Source organism: Carcharhinus amblyrhynchos, chromosome 31, assembly GCF_965287045.1.
Source record: "Carcharhinus amblyrhynchos chromosome 31, sCarAmb.v2.hapA, whole genome shotgun sequence".
In the NCBI taxonomy this organism is placed as follows: Eukaryota; Metazoa; Chordata; class Chondrichthyes; order Carcharhiniformes; family Carcharhinidae; genus Carcharhinus; species Carcharhinus amblyrhynchos.
This window is the reverse complement of record NC_137354.1, coordinates 16,679,663-16,695,274: the sequence shown is the minus strand read 5'-3', so window position 1 is coordinate 16,695,274 and position 15,612 is coordinate 16,679,663. Positions and strand designations below refer to the sequence as shown.

The 15,612-nt window shown below is 44.6% G+C and overlaps 1 protein-coding gene across 1 annotated transcript; it reads right to left on the bottom strand.

Annotated features, from left to right (window-relative positions):
* Positions 1-819: 819 nt before the first annotated feature.
* On the bottom strand, positions 820-14,768 carry LOC145360394 (bone morphogenetic protein 2-like). Its single transcript, XM_080215591.1, has 6 exons — positions 14,764-14,768; positions 7,000-7,298; positions 5,303-5,430; positions 4,253-4,363; positions 2,794-3,001; positions 820-1,268 (listed from the first exon to the last, which is right to left on the bottom strand). The coding sequence occupies exons 1-6, from the start codon at positions 14,766-14,768 to the stop codon at positions 820-822; spliced, it is 1,200 nt and encodes a 399-aa protein (XP_080071717.1).
* Between the last annotated feature and the right edge of the window lie 844 nt (positions 14,769-15,612).

Genomic DNA, 15,612 nt, shown 5'->3' with positions numbered 1-15,612 from the left:
CTTTTCTCCTTCACAATTAATAACTATTCAGTGTGACTGTTATTACAGTTGGACAGGTGTGAAAAGGGTCTTCCCAGAAATATCAGCATTATTCAGTACTTAACATTAGGCAGAATTAATTTTTCATATGACCATTGCGACAGCCAATAAAATATATATATACATCCAGCCATTTCATTACAAGCAATCAATATTGAGCTGTGTATCCAGGTAATGATGAATGATACTGTGCCTGTATTCAACTAATTAACAGCGCAGTAACTTAATATTATTTTACTCCACTTTGGGGGAAAATTAAGCCCTTCCATTTCTTGTAGATTCTCTGGGTGTTCCTGCTGTCAAGTTGTTGAAATTTGAATTCTGGATTATGTGGGCAAAGAAAAGAGCATTTAAGAGGTCTACACAATCCCATCGCATCTAAATCACTTTCTGCCCAGTGCAACACTGGATGGCACTATGGCACAGTGGGTTAGCACTGCTGCCTCACAGCGCCAGGGACCCGGGTTCGATTCCCGGCTTGGGTCACCGTCTGTACAGAATCTGTACCTTCTCCGCCCTCCCTCACCGTGACTGTGTGGGTTTCCTCCGGGTGCTCCGGTTTCCTCCCACAGTCTGAAAGACGTGCTTGTTAGGCACATTGGCCATGCTAATTTCTCATTCAGTGTGCCCAAACATGCGCCAGGGTGTGGCGACTAGGGGATTTTCACAGTAACTTGATTGTGGTGTTAATGTAAGCCTACTAATAAATAAATGTAAACTTAGCAGTAAATTGTCAGTGCTGATTGTTGCCAGCACGAATGAGTGAAGGTGAACAGTCAGTCAGTGACATCCACAAGTGACAGCAACCATGTCATCATACTGCTTCAGGACCACATTCTCCTCATTGTCAAAGTAGAGAAGGTTTATGGAACTCAGTGTGTCCGGGACACAGCATGGGGTGCCCACCGCTTTGGAAAGTTTCAGCGCGTGGACTATTGACTGGACTGTGGCGTGATTGGTGACCTTGAAGCCTTGTCCCAGGGGGAATGGGCAGGAGCCCTGGCAGTAATAGGCGCTGTAGCCCCTGGGGGAAATGATCCAGCTGGACCAGCCGATTTGCTCAAAGTCCACATACAGCGGGTGCTTCTGGCAGGGCCGCAGACGACCCGTGGCGAGGGCAGAAACAGCTCGGATTTTTCTACTCCGTGCCCACCAGGGTGAAGACAGAATGGCATTTCCATGGGGCGAGGCTGGAACAAGGGGAATCCTCTTCAGAGATGTGCTGTCTCCTAAATAAAGAGGAACCATTGGTTTCAATACAACTCCCTCAGATCACACAGAGAAACAGTGGTGCGGCACGTTGGCACAATGGTTAGCTCTGCTATCTCACAACGCCAGGGACCCAGGATCGATCCCAGCTCAGGTCACTGTCTGTGTGGAGTTTGCACATTCTCCCCATGTCTGCGTGGGTTTCCTCTGGGTGCTCCAGTTTCCTCCCACAGTCTAAGGATGGGTCAATTGACAATGCTAAATTGCCTCTTAGTGTCAAGGGGTCTACTTAGGGTAAATGCATGGGGTTATGGGGATAGGGCCTGGGTGGGATTGAGGTTGGTGCAGAACTCGATGGGCTGACTGGCCTCCTTCTGCACTGTAGGGATTCTATGGTTCAACTGACAAATATACCACAAGAGCCAGACATTAGGAAGGAATAGCGTCAATATATAAATTTTCTTGATTATGAACTGTGATTCAGTGTATGTATTTGTCTGTGTTTTGTAGAATCACCGAATCCCTACAGTGCAGAAGAAGGCCATTTGGCCCATCGAGTCTGCACCGACCATGATCCCACCCAGGCCCTGTACCTGTAACCCATGCATTTACCCCAACAAGTCCCTCTGACACAAAGGGGCAATTTAGCATAGCCAATTCACCTAACCTGGACTGTAGGAGGAAACCGGAGCACCCAGAGGAAACCCACGCAGACATGGGGAGAACGTGCAGACTCCACGCAGACAGTGACCCAAGCTAGGAATCGAACTTGGGTTCCTGGCACTGTGTGGCAGCAGTGCTCACCGCTGTGCCACTCTGGTGAATGTAAATCTGTAAATATATATACAACATAATATAATGTAAAATATCTTTTTTTAAGGTGCTGGGGAGTAGGTACAGAGGAGATATCAGGGGTAAGTTTTTCACTCAGAGGGTGCTAGGTGAGTGGAATCGGCTGCCATCAGTGGTGGTGGAGGCAAATTCAATAGGGTCTTTTTAGAGACTTCTGGATGAGTACATTGGACTTAATAGAATTGAGGGTTATAGGTAAGCGTTGTAGGTATGGATATCATCGGCGCAACTTGTGGGCTGAAGGGCCTGTTTGTGCTGTAGTTTTTCTATGTTCTGTGTATACGTATATATGTGTGTGTACATATCACGTCCAGAGAGGATGACTGATGTAAACATTATGTATATTGTATGTGCATATATTTGCATGCAGATTAAATATAGTGCGAGAGAGAATGACTAATGTTAAGATTTTCTGTACTAAATATATATCCACAAACATTTTACCATTTTAGATGTAAATAGTTGCTTACTACAAAATAATCACAATGAAATGTTACTTTTTATTCGGAATAGAATGCAGCCAGCAGAAAGGCAATGATTGAGGTGTTAAAAATTAAACTGTGAGGTGTACATTTGTCAAGCTGAAAACTGGTGTATAAATCGCTGTCTGCGTAAACCAAGAAAGTGATTGGATTGCCCCCGAAATGCGGAGTGCTGCACACCCTGGTAGAATTACACCCCCCCAATTTTCACCTGGTAACGTGGATGTGCTGGGGCTCTGGAGGGACCCCCGCCTTCTGTCGTCGGTGAATAGCACCAGGAAAGGTTGCGAATTGTCCTGGTGGTCGCTGCTCTTGACAAACCGGACCGGGCTCAAATCCAGGGAGTTTCCAGCCGCGGGCACACTGCTGATGATCATGAATCCGTGGTTGGAGCTGCTGTTCCGAACCCACTTCCACACCTGCTTAAACAAAAACAAAGTCAGCGGCCATCGGAGCTGCCTATCAGTGCCAAGTGTAGCTGTGCTACAGTAATCCAAATCCAACAGAGTAAGCCCCGGGAACTTCCCACTTGGGATCGTGCAAGGCCGGATGTACATATTACATCTAAAGAGGGTGCAGAGCTAACAGAGGATTACGAACAGGAGCAGGCCATTCAGCCCCTCAAGCCCAATCCACTATCCAATAAGATCCTGGCCGATCTGTCGCCTAGCTCATGGACAGGATTTTCCAGCCGCGCTCGCCCCGAAACTGGAAAATCCACGGTCCACCCATCACCCACTCCAATTCCCATGGTGGGCAGGACGGTAAAGTTCACTTTCCTGGGTATTTGCCCGAGGCCTATATCCCTTGATGCCCATTCCCAATAAAAAAATTGGCCCATCTCAGATTTAAACCTAACAATTGAGCCAACACCCACCGCTGAAGAGGTTTCCAAACCCCCACCGCTCCGTGCGTGTTCGCCAACATCTCTCCTGGATTGGCCCTAATTTTTAGATTATGCCTCCTGGTTCTAAAGCCATGAACTAGCGGAAACAGCTTTATCCTTATCCGCCCTGTCCTTGCCTGTGAGTATTTAGTAGACTTCTATCAGATCACTCCTCATCCTTCTGAATTCGAAAGAGTTTTTTTTTATTCATTTGTGGGACATGGGCATCACTGGCTGGGCCAGCATTTATTGCCCATCCCTAGTTGCCCTTGTTCAGAGGGCAGTTGAGAGTCAACCACATTGCTTGTGGATCTGAAGTCACATGTAGGCCAGACCAGGTAAGATTTCCTTCCCTAAAGGACATCAGTGAACCTGATGGGTTTTTTTCTGACAATGTTTTCATGGTCATGAGTAGATTCCTAATTCCCGATAGTTTTAATTGAGTTCAAATTCCACCATCTGCCCTGGCGGGATTCAAACCCAGGTCCCCAGACCATTAACTGAGTTTCTGGGTCAAGAGTCTAGTGATAACTAGGCCATCGCTTCCTCCGGTCTAATTTGCCTAATCCCTCCATGTAATTTAAAATGAGCGAAAAATAAATAAAAGTGAGGGAATGAAGGCTTTTTTAAATGTATTAATCAATTAATTGTATTTGTAAAGCTAATTAATGAATAGGCCTCTGGATTTATACTTGGAGTGAGGAATACATTCTCCTTGGTTAGCAGGGAAGGATGATTTCATGAATATTTCGACAGGGGACCCAATGTTGATCTCAACACTTACTGTCTGAGTGACGGTGAACACTTCCCAGCCTTCTGCATAGAGGGGAATCCGTTTGGATGAGATTAGGTCGGCTCGACCACTGCTGCCATCCAATAACTCACACAGATCCACCTTGTGAATGGCAAACAAGAAAAGAGAGAGAGGCAGACATGGAAATTCGTATTTACCCACTCAGGGCTGACCGTCAGAATCCAATCTAGTGACAAAATATTTAAGATGAACAAAAATACAAGTGGGTTTGCGGGGTGGGGGGTGGTTGCGGGGAGGGGTGGGGAAAGTGCCCACCCCAGGCCAACGCCAGCATCTCCACATCCTTGGGGCAGCACGGCAGCACAGTGGTTAGCACGGCTGCCTCACAGCGTCAGGGACCCGGGTTCGATTCCACACCTTTTGGGTCACTGTCTGTGCGGAGTCTGCATGTTCTCCCCGTGTCTGCGTGGGTGATGCTCCGGTTTCCTCCCACAGTTCGAGAGACATGCTGGTTAGGTGCATTGACCCGAACAGGCGCCGGAGTGTGGCAACTAGGTGAATTTCACAGTAACTTCATCGCTGTGTTAATGTAACCCTTACTCGTGACTAATAAATAAATTTTACTTTTCTTTAATTACCCGCATTAACACTAACAATATCTCAAATTAATGCTCTCACAATTAACAGAAGATACTTTGCCAGGCAACTTTTAAAACTCTTATGTCTTTTAAAAAACACTTAGATAGTTACATGGGTAAGATGGGTATGGAGCGATACGGGCCAAATGCGGGCAATTGGGATTAATTTAGGGGTTTAAAAAAAAAGGCGGCATGGACAAGTTGGGCCGAAGGGCCTGTTTCCATGTTGTAAACCTCTGTGACTCTATAACTTGCAAATACATTGCTCACGTTTTATCCCACAAATGAAATCTCTCCAAGTTATTTTTAAAAGTTCTTTTCACAATCTAATTGATTAGGATTCTCCCTCAAGTGTTACCCAGACAGGTGCCGGAGAGTGGCGACTAGGGGGTTTTCACAGTAACTTCATTGCAGTGTTGATGTAAAGTGTGAAATTTCTCACCCTGCACAAGTGAGGGGTGTGCCGAGACTGTCCCTTCAACTTAAAAAGCCTCAACTCAGCTTTAAGAAGTTGCTCATCTCTCCCAACCGAGGTGACATTGAAGTAAAAGTAGGCTTGCTCGCCCTGCACTGGAAGAGAAGGAAAGACATGTTTGTGTGTGTGTGTGTGTGCGTGAGGGGCGAATACTGTTCCATCCCCCTCCCACTTTCAAATGACAATTAATCTGGGGCAACGTCTTCAGGGTATACACAGTGTACTGTCTTTAAGTTTATTTATTAGTGTCACAAGTTGCCTTACATTAACGCCACAATGCAGGTAGTGTGAAAATCCCCTAGTCGCCCACACTCCGGCACCTGTTCAGCTACACCGAGGGAGAACCTAACATGGCCCCTGCTTCATAGTAACTTCATTGCAGTGTTAATGTAAGCCTACATGTCACTAATAGACTTTACCTAACTACATGTCTTTCGGACTGTGGGAGCATTGAATTACAGAATTACTACAGTACAGGAGCAGGCCATTTGGCCCATCAAGTCTGAACCAGTCACATTCCCACCCAGGCCCTATTCCCGTAACCCTCATTTACCCTGTTAACACCCCTCTGACACTAAGGGTCAATTTAGCATGGCCAATCAACCTAATCCGCACATCCTTAGACTTGAAGGAAACTGGAGCACCCGGAGGAAACCCAAATGAACACAGGGAGAACATGCAGACTCCACACAGACAGTAACCCAAGCCGGGAATCGAACCCGGGTCCCTGGCGCTGTGAGGCGACAGTGCTAACCACTGTGCCACCATGCCACCAACTTGCCTCCCATTCTGGGAACTAAATCCTCATGATTTTGGAGCTGCTATAGCAGATACACCAACATCCAACTAGTATGATATCACCAAACCACGCACTAACCATTAATTACCCATAAGAAGTCTCAAAACACCATGTTAAAGTCCAACGGGTTTACTTGGAGTCACGAGCTTTTGGAGCACACATCCCTTCATCAAGTGAGTGGAGAGGTTTCACAAACACAGAATATATAGACAAAGATACAATTGCAAGATAATAACAGATTGGCCTGGGCTTGGAAAATCCTACTAACTGTTAATTATCTTGCAATTGTGTCTGTGTCTATATATGCCGTGTTTGTGAGACCTATCTCTGCACTCACCTGATGAAGGAGCAGTGCTCTGAAAGCTCGTGATTTCAAATAAACCTGTTGGACTTTAACCTGGTGTTGTGAGACTTCTTAATGGTGTCCACTCCAATCCAACGCTGGCATCTCCACATCATTAACTGCCCACTTTAACACAAACAATATCTCAAATTAATGCTCTTACAATTCACAGAAGATACTTTGCCACGCAATTTGCTCACATTTTACTCCACAGTGAAATCTCCCCAAATTATTCTTAAAAATTATTTTAATAATCTAATAGATTAGCATTCTCCCTCAGTTTACCCAAACAGGTGCCAGAGTGTGGCGGCAAAGGGGTTTTCATAGTGACTTCATTGCAGTGTTAATGTAAGCCTACCTGTGACACTAATAAATAAACTTTAAATTGTTCATTACCTGCTTTCCACACTATTTTATTCTATTCTCATGAGACAGATTCAAATTTGCTGCTGGGATATAGTAACCTAGGTTCACATTATTGCGTTTTTTAAAATATATATAAAAATGTGCATTTTTGCAAACCTTTATCCTCAAAGCTTCGCACGATGTTTCCTTCCAACACACGGGGAGTCTTGGGCACGCCATTGGCATCTGAGACGGCATTGAAGAGATCCAGCATGTACTGTGGGGGTCTTCTGCTGGGGACCACTTTCCTGGGGAATGCCCCCATCTCGAACACTTCATGGAGCTGCTGGGTGGCCTGGGAGAGCCCCCACTTGTCTGGGATTGCCCCCTTCTCTGCCACGGCAGGGAGCGAGAGGAGAGAGACAGGAGACAGCAGAGCGATGCAGTGGCAGATAAAGCGAATGGACATCCTTGGGCTTGGCACTCAGGGCTGGATGTTCACCCTCTGCTATCCTGGAACACAACACACATCAGTCCGAGAGCAGTGTTCAGCTAACACCAGGAGACAAAAAAAGCAGAAACACACTGTGAATCAAATGTTCAGTATTTCACCCAGACGAAACATAAAAGGATTCTGCCAGCTTTGTACAAACACTATTAATAGATGACATTATTAAGGGATTTAGAAGACCTTTAAAAAACTGCCACTGCGACACTGGGAATTTGTCCAGTTTAAAATTTTGCTTCTAACCTTTTTAAAAAAAATCTTGTTGTCCGAGAACAACCCATGTCTTAAAATCGATACAAGATGTGGAGATGCTGGCGTTGGACTGGGGTGGGTCTCACAACACCAGGATAAGGTCCAACAGGTTTATTTGGAATCATAAGCTTTTGGAGCTCAGGTGAGTGGACATTAACCTGGTGTTGTGAGACTCCTTACTGCGCCTTATACAAGTCACCTTAACCCTCTAACATGCATGGTTTTAACTTGGCTTTTATGTTAAGATCTTCAGCATTAACTGACACCAGTGATTCACATATTTTGACACGTGCTTGAGAACTAAACCTTCACTCTGATACATCAGCAAGTTACCAAGGTGAAAACTGTGTGTACTGACAAGCCAAACTTGTATAAAATCACACCTTCAATGCCTCCAAAGAGACAGAATCATAGAATCCCTACAGTGCAGAAGGAGGCCATTTGGCCCATTGAGTCTGCACCGGCCACAATCCCAACCAAACCCTATTCCTGTAACCATCCATATTTACCCTGTTAATCCCCTGACACTAAGGGTCAATTTAGCATGGCCAATCAACCTAACCTGCACATCTTTGGACTGTGGGAGGAGCACCCGGAGGAAATCCATGCAGACACGAGGAGAATGTGTAAACTCCACGCAGGCAGTCACCCCCGAGGCCAGAATTGAACCCAGGTTGCTGATGCTGTGAGGCAGCTGTGCTAACCACTGTGCCACCGTGCTGCCCCAGAAGTGGAGAAGTGGATGGAATTTGGAGTGAAGTCTCACATTGCAACTGGTTTCATTCAATAATATTCCTTTTCCTACACAGAAAGGTTCAAAATGTGGGTTCAGTATTTATACAGTAATTACACTTCTTAAAAAAATTTCCTGGAAAGAACAGTGTTGAACTTAAAGGCCAATTAATAAATGTCTGATCCTTTTGTCAGTTGCTACAGCTACCATTTATACAAATGAAACTTACTGCATTTGCTGCATCAGTGTCTCCTTGATGCACTTTTGGTGTTGAAGTTTTAAAGTAGTTTTTTATTAGTGTTACAAGTAGGCTTACATTAACACTACAGTGAAGCTACTGTGAAACTCCCTGGTGGCCACACTCTGGCGCCTGTTCAGGTTAGACTGAGGGAGAATTTACCATGCCAATGCATCTAACCAGCATTTCTTTCGGATTGTGGAAGGAAACCGGAGCACCTGGAGGAAATCCACGCAGACACAGGAGAGAATGTGCAGTCTCCACACAGACAGTGAGGGAATTATAGATTCATAGAATCTCTATAGCACACAAAGGAGGCCATTCAGTCCATCCAGTCTGCACTGACCACAATTCCACCCAGGCCCTATCCCCATAACCCCATGCATTTACCCTAGCTAGTCCCCCTGACACGAGGTGCAATTTATCATGACCAATCATCTTAAACTGCACATCTTTTGGACTGTTTGGAAACTGGAGCACCCAGAGGAAACGCACGCAGACATGATGAGAATATACGAACTCTACACAGACAGTGACCCAAGCTGGGGATCGAACCCGGGTCCCTGGCGCTGTGAGGCAGCAGTGCTAACCACTGGGCCACCGTGCCGCCCAAAGGTGTTGCCTTCCAATAAAAAAACATGCACAAAATATTACCTAGGCTGTCTGCTTGACGTGCCGTGTTCAATATTGCGTCTGTAGCAGTCTTCAAGCTGTGAAGGTCTTACTGCACCCAGGCCAGTATTACAAAGGGACAGACTATTGCAGCGTTACACAGCAGACTAAGACGCCGAGGGTTTGTCACAGGAGGAGAAATGATGGATGCAAATGGTTGGTTTAATTGTCAGAGGCTGTCGGAGATACTTTCCCAACTCCCACCTCCCCCCCCCCCCACTTCTCCTGTTGGGATAACGAATGCCCTGGTTAATTGCTGCTTATCCCGTTACCCCGGAAACCTGTTGGTGTTATCTGTGAGGTCCCAGCCTGGCCTTGTAAGAAAAAAGCAAACGGAAAAGGCTGATCATTGACGCAAATGAGATCCTTATGTTGTTTGTTGTCTTTCTTGTCTCGTCCAGTTTTTGGGGGGGCCAGGAGGGGAGGGGAGGGGGGGTGGGGGTGGTGATTTAATTTTAGATCATATCTCTGGGTCATTGTATCGATCAGGAAGTAACTCACAGAATGAAAGTGGGTGAGCTCCCCCCCCCTGCTCCCCACAAACCTCATTCATATGGTCAGGTTTTAAAACAACTGATATGGATTCAATCGTTATTTAAACAGCTCCAAGGAAAGCAGAGGAATTATCTTAGTTTTGAAGGCCTTATCCCCAAACAGGGGAACCAATTGCACATCTTACCCTATCTGATATGGAAGAAAATCTATACTCGTGCCCAGCACCGCAGATCAGTATCTTGACTGGGTGACTGGCGTGGGGGAGACCTGGGAATAACTAAAGGATAGTGAGGGGTTAAAAAGTGAGAGACTCTAACGCAAGTTCTTACAATTAGAATCCCTACAGTGCAGAAGGAGGCCATTTGGCCCATCGAGACTACACTGACCACAATCCCATCCAGGCCTTATCCCCATAACCCCATGCATTTACTCTAACTAGTCCACCGGAATTAAGGGGGCAATTTAGCACCGCCAATCCGCCTAACCTTCACACCTTTGGACTGTGGGAGGAAACCGGAGCAAACCCACACAGAACATGCAAACTCCACACAGACGTGACCCAAGCCGGGAGTCGAACCTGGGTCCCTGGCACTGTGAGGCAGCAGTACAAATCACTGTGCCATCCGTAAGTCTATTAACTCTTTCCACTCAAACAGGGAATAAAAGTTTGATCATGTTACTCCAACAATAGCATACCGCCACAAATTGTAAGCAGGCACTATACTTTAAGGGATTTTTTTTAAACTTGAGAAATGAGTTCTAAAGTGTTTGTCTAACGTGATGTTTCTACAAAAATATAACATGTTGTTGTTTAAAATTAATCTCCCGTTCGAAGCAGGGAGATGTCAAACACAGGTGAGAAAAGCCAAAAATCACCAGACTTGAGAAAATAATGGCTTCTGTATTTGAAGAACCACATTTAAAAAAAAATATTAAAGATAGAAATCTTGATGAGGAAATGCTAGTGTTGGATTGGGGTGAGCACAGTAAGAAGTCTCACAACACCAGGTTAAAGTCCAACAGGTTTATTTGAAACCACAATCTTTTGGAGCACTGCCCCTTCATCGGGTGAGTGAAGGAGCAGCACACCAAAAGCTCACAATTCCAAATAAACCCGTTGGACTTTAACCTGATGTTGGGAGGTTTCTTACAAAGAAAAAAAGTGACTCATTTTTATAGATTAGCAGACAGAATATTTTTCAATAATAGTAATATAATTATATGATGAGAAGGGATCTTATTTGGAGGGAGAAGTGTGTTTTGTTAATACTTTTGGAGATACTGGGGGTGCTTAGAGTGGATCAACTGGACAAAAACTGATCAGTCACCCCCCACTCTACCCTTAAAAGGACTTTGTGTCCTGGAAAAAAATGTACTCTGGGTGTTGCATTTATTAACTGCATGGCATGCCTTCAGACAAAAATAGTTTAAAAACCAGGACAATAATAAAAATGGAAATTAATGGAATACAATGGGGATTAAAGTTTATATTTAGTGTCACAACTAGGCTTGCATTAACACTGCTGTAACATTACTGTGAAAATCTCCTAGTCACCACACTCCGGCGCCTGTTCGATTACACCGAGGGAGAATTTAGCATGGCCAATGCATCTAACCATTCTGGAGTGTGGGAGGAAATCAGAGTACCAGGAGGAAACCCAAGCAGGCACGGGGAGAATTTTTATAAAGTTTATTTAATAGTCTCACAAGGAGGTTTATATTGACACTGCAGTGAAGTTACTGTGAAAATCCCCCAGTCGCCACACTCTGGCGCCTGTTTGGGTACGCCGAGGGAGAACTTAACACAGCCAATGCACCTAACCAGCACATCTTTCGGAAGGAAATCCGCGCACAGGGAAAATATGCAAACTCCACACACACAGTGACCCAAGGGCGGAAGTTTATTCCATTGGCGGGTGAAACTAGAACTAGGGGGCATGGCCTCAGATTAAGGGGAAGCAGATTTGGAGTTGAGGAGCAAATTCTTCACACAAAGGGTTGTGAATCTGTGGAATCCCCTGCCCAGTGAAGCAGTTGAGGCTACCTCATTGAATGTCTTTTAAGGTAAGGATAGATAAATTTTTGAACAGTAAAGGAATTAAGGGTTATGGTGAGTGGGCGGGTAAGTGGAGCCCAGTCCACGAAAAGATCAGCCATGATCTTACTGAATGGCAGAGCAGGTTTGAGGGGGGCTAGGTGGCCTACTCCTGCTCCTAGTTCTTATGTTCTAATTGAATCTGGGTCCCTGGCGCTGTGAGGCAGCAGTACTAACCGCCGTGCCACCTAAGGATCAGCCTTTTTAAACCTGCATCCAGGTTTTTAAAGACTATTTTCACCCAGTGCTTATTGTTTCAATGCGTCTTATTGTGCTCTCAGACTCAACTTCCAAATGTAGAACAATTTCAGCTAGACAGACCTCAATTTGTGTTTAGAATCTCCAACGTTAATGTGCAACATCCAAAGTAAAGCAAATTTAATTTTGTGTTAAACTTTTCTTTCAGAACAGATTCATTAACTAAAGGACCCATTATATGATTATAAAGCATTATTTAATGTGTGCGTGGTGAGGAGAGAGTAATAAAGGCCCATATTTTCATTAGTACACTCTCATGAGGCAAGCCTGGAAGAGCCTCATAGGCGTGTTGTTGTTGTTTTTCATTAGTGCATAATAATTCCGCTGACATAGTTATCTAATCCAATTCCTTGCCTTATCTCCTCGGTTTCCAAAGCATTTAAAGGTTGGATCTTGCCAGTGTAATAAGTAAAATGTAATTGATAAGTAGAACGTGGTTCAGCAAAATGTAATTACATGGATTGATATTAATGCATCTTTTCTGTTGCAAGGTTTGTTTGGTGCATGACTCGAGAGAGGCTGGAAATCAAGGTCGAGCTCTATTTCTGTATCGACTTTGTTGTGTTTCCTCACGCCGTTCAGTCTTGGAGAGGGATGATGTGCACTTTATGAATGTCCAGTTCGATTTGCCTTTCTGATCCTGTTCAGTGCTTCTTCCCGAAATCAATCAGTACATAAATGAAACGAGGGAATATTGCACAGTGTAGGAATACATACTGGTGTTTATGCACATCAACTCAAGAATCCTTGTGACCAGCCACCATTCATTGACTAAACCTTTATAGGACCATAGAAATCTTACAGTGCAGAGGCCATTCAGCCCATTGAGCCTGAACTGACCCACCCAGACCCTATTCCTTGTAAGCCCGTGTATTAACCCTGCTAGTCTCCCTGACACTAATGGTCAATTCAGCCTGGCCAATCAACTCAACCCGCATATCTTTGGAGTGTGGGAGGAAATGGGAGCGCCCAGAGGAAACCCACACAGTCACAGGGAGAACGTGCAGACTCCACACAGACAGACACCTCAGGCTGGAATCGAAGCTGGGTGCCTGACGCTGTGAGGCAGACGTGCTAACCACTGTGCCACCGTGCAGGCTGTGCTGGTTACAGTATATTCGTCAGTAAAATTGTGCGAATAGAAATGAGTCACAGCCGACTGATTTAAACTGTACTGGAAGGCAAAAGATATGAAGGCAGGTTTCAAGAATTTAAGAAAGAGTTAATTTCATTTTGTTTCTTACACAAATGTTGGGCAAGTAATCACACTGTATTGTCTTTACTCAAACTGCACTTTTCAATATTTAAGCCATTAACTGGTGCTGTGATGCTAATGGAAATGGAAATTGTAATGATTAAATGAGTTTAGAAAGCAATATGAAAATATCTTAAATGCACGTCAGCAATAAACATAGTAAGTACAAAAATAATTAAGTACAAAATATGAAATTTAGTTCATTAACTGAGGTGTGCAGCGATAGTATGAAATTTCATTTGCCATAGAGGGAAATGAAATTCTGTCCATCTAAGACTCAAGTTTATAAAAATATAGAATCACAGAATCCCTACAGTGCAGGGGGCAGCCATTCGGCCCATCGAGTCTGCACCACAATCCCACCCAGGCCCTACTCCCATAACCGCACGTATTTACCCTGCTAATCCCCCTGACACTAGGGGCAATTTAGCATGGCCAATCAACCTAACCCGCACATCTTTAGACTGTGGAAGGAAACCGCAGCTCTCGGACGAAACCCACACAGACACGGAAGAATGTGCAAACTCCACAAACAGTGATCAAAGGCCAGAATTGAACCTGGGTCCCTGGCACTGTCAGGCAGCAATACTAATCACTGTGCTGCCCTATGTTCTGACATATTTTGGTGGTAGTATAGAATAATCTGATAATAAACTATACTTTAAAAACCAAACAAATTAGCATTTTCTGAATCAGACTCCCTTTGTTGTCACTTCCAAACCCATCTTTTGGACCAGCACCTTTGGTCACCCCATAGCTACCACAGTTCAATAGGACCATAGAGTCCTATGTGCAGGAGGCCATTCAGCCCATCAGATCTGTGCTGATTTTTCAAAGGAGCATGTTACCACGTGTGCACGCATACACACACACACATACACACACACACACACACACACACACACACACTTATCATGGCTAATCCCCATGACCAGCCCATCTCTGGACACTAAGGGTCAATTTACCATGGCCAATTCAACTAACCTGCACATCTTTGGAGTGTGGGAGGAAACTGGAGTATCTGGAGGAAACTTGCGCACATGGGGGAGAATATGCAAACGCCACACAGTGACCTGAGGCCAGAATCGAACCTGGGTCCCGGGTACTGAGAGGCAGCAATGCCAACCGGTGCTAGTTTCCTTATCTATTTCTTCCCTCTTCCATCATTCATGCCCCCACTCCCATAAAGCACCGGCAGATACTTTCCACTTTAAGGTTAAATATAAACACACCATCTGACAAATTAACTTCATAAAGACATTTATTATCAATTTCAGCTATTGAAATTTCCCCACAAACCTTAGAAGGTTGGTGTTACATGAAACTCCCTTTGCCCAAAAAAAGATAGTAAAACAACTTTTAGTTCCTGTATTTCGTTTGAAAAAATACAATTAAACTGTGTGGAAAAGAAAACATCTTTTCAATGACATCTTACCACATTAGTACCTGTGGCAAATTTGAGATATCAGCTTTCTGATTTACTTGTGATCTGCTGCCAGGGTAGTCTATCAATTAGGTCAGGGAATTATTTTCATTTGGAGGACAATGCACGTCATTCATAAAAGAACATTGTCTCACTTATTTTTGTTCCAAGGTTTCGGTTTAGGATAAATAGGCAAAGTCAGGCCATACAGTTATGGAGACACAGCATGGAAACAGGCCCTTCGGCCCAACCTGCCCATGCCAACAGATATCCTAAACTTGACCTGGTCCCACACGCCTGCATCTGGGCCCATATCCCTCTAAATCTTTCCCCTCCATGTACCTGTCCAATGTCTTTCACATGTTGTAATTGTACCCACCACTCCCACCTTCTCTGGCAGCTCATTCCACTCACTGCCCTCCGCATGATGAAGTTGCCCCTTTTAAATCTTTCCCTTCGTACCTTAAACCTATGTCCTCCAGTTTTGGACTCCTCTATTCTAGGGAACAGACCTTGGGCTATTCACCTTATCTACGCCCCTCATGATTTTAAAAATTGCTGTAAGGTCACCCACTCATCCTCATAGGGAAAAAAAGTCCCTGTCTATCCAGCCTCTCCTTATAATTCAAACCCTTCCAGTCCCGGTAACATCCTTGTAAATCTTTTTTTTTGGACCCTTCGCAGTTTAATAACAGCCTATGAGTGGACGCTACAGATGACTGGAATCAAAACAGAAAGTAGTGAGAGGGCGAGGTCATGAAGGTTTTGGAATGACAAATGACAAGGTAAAGGAATGTAGTCGGGAATGTAATGAACAGCATCGTTAGAAAAGACCCTGAATTTTAAAAGGCATTATAAATA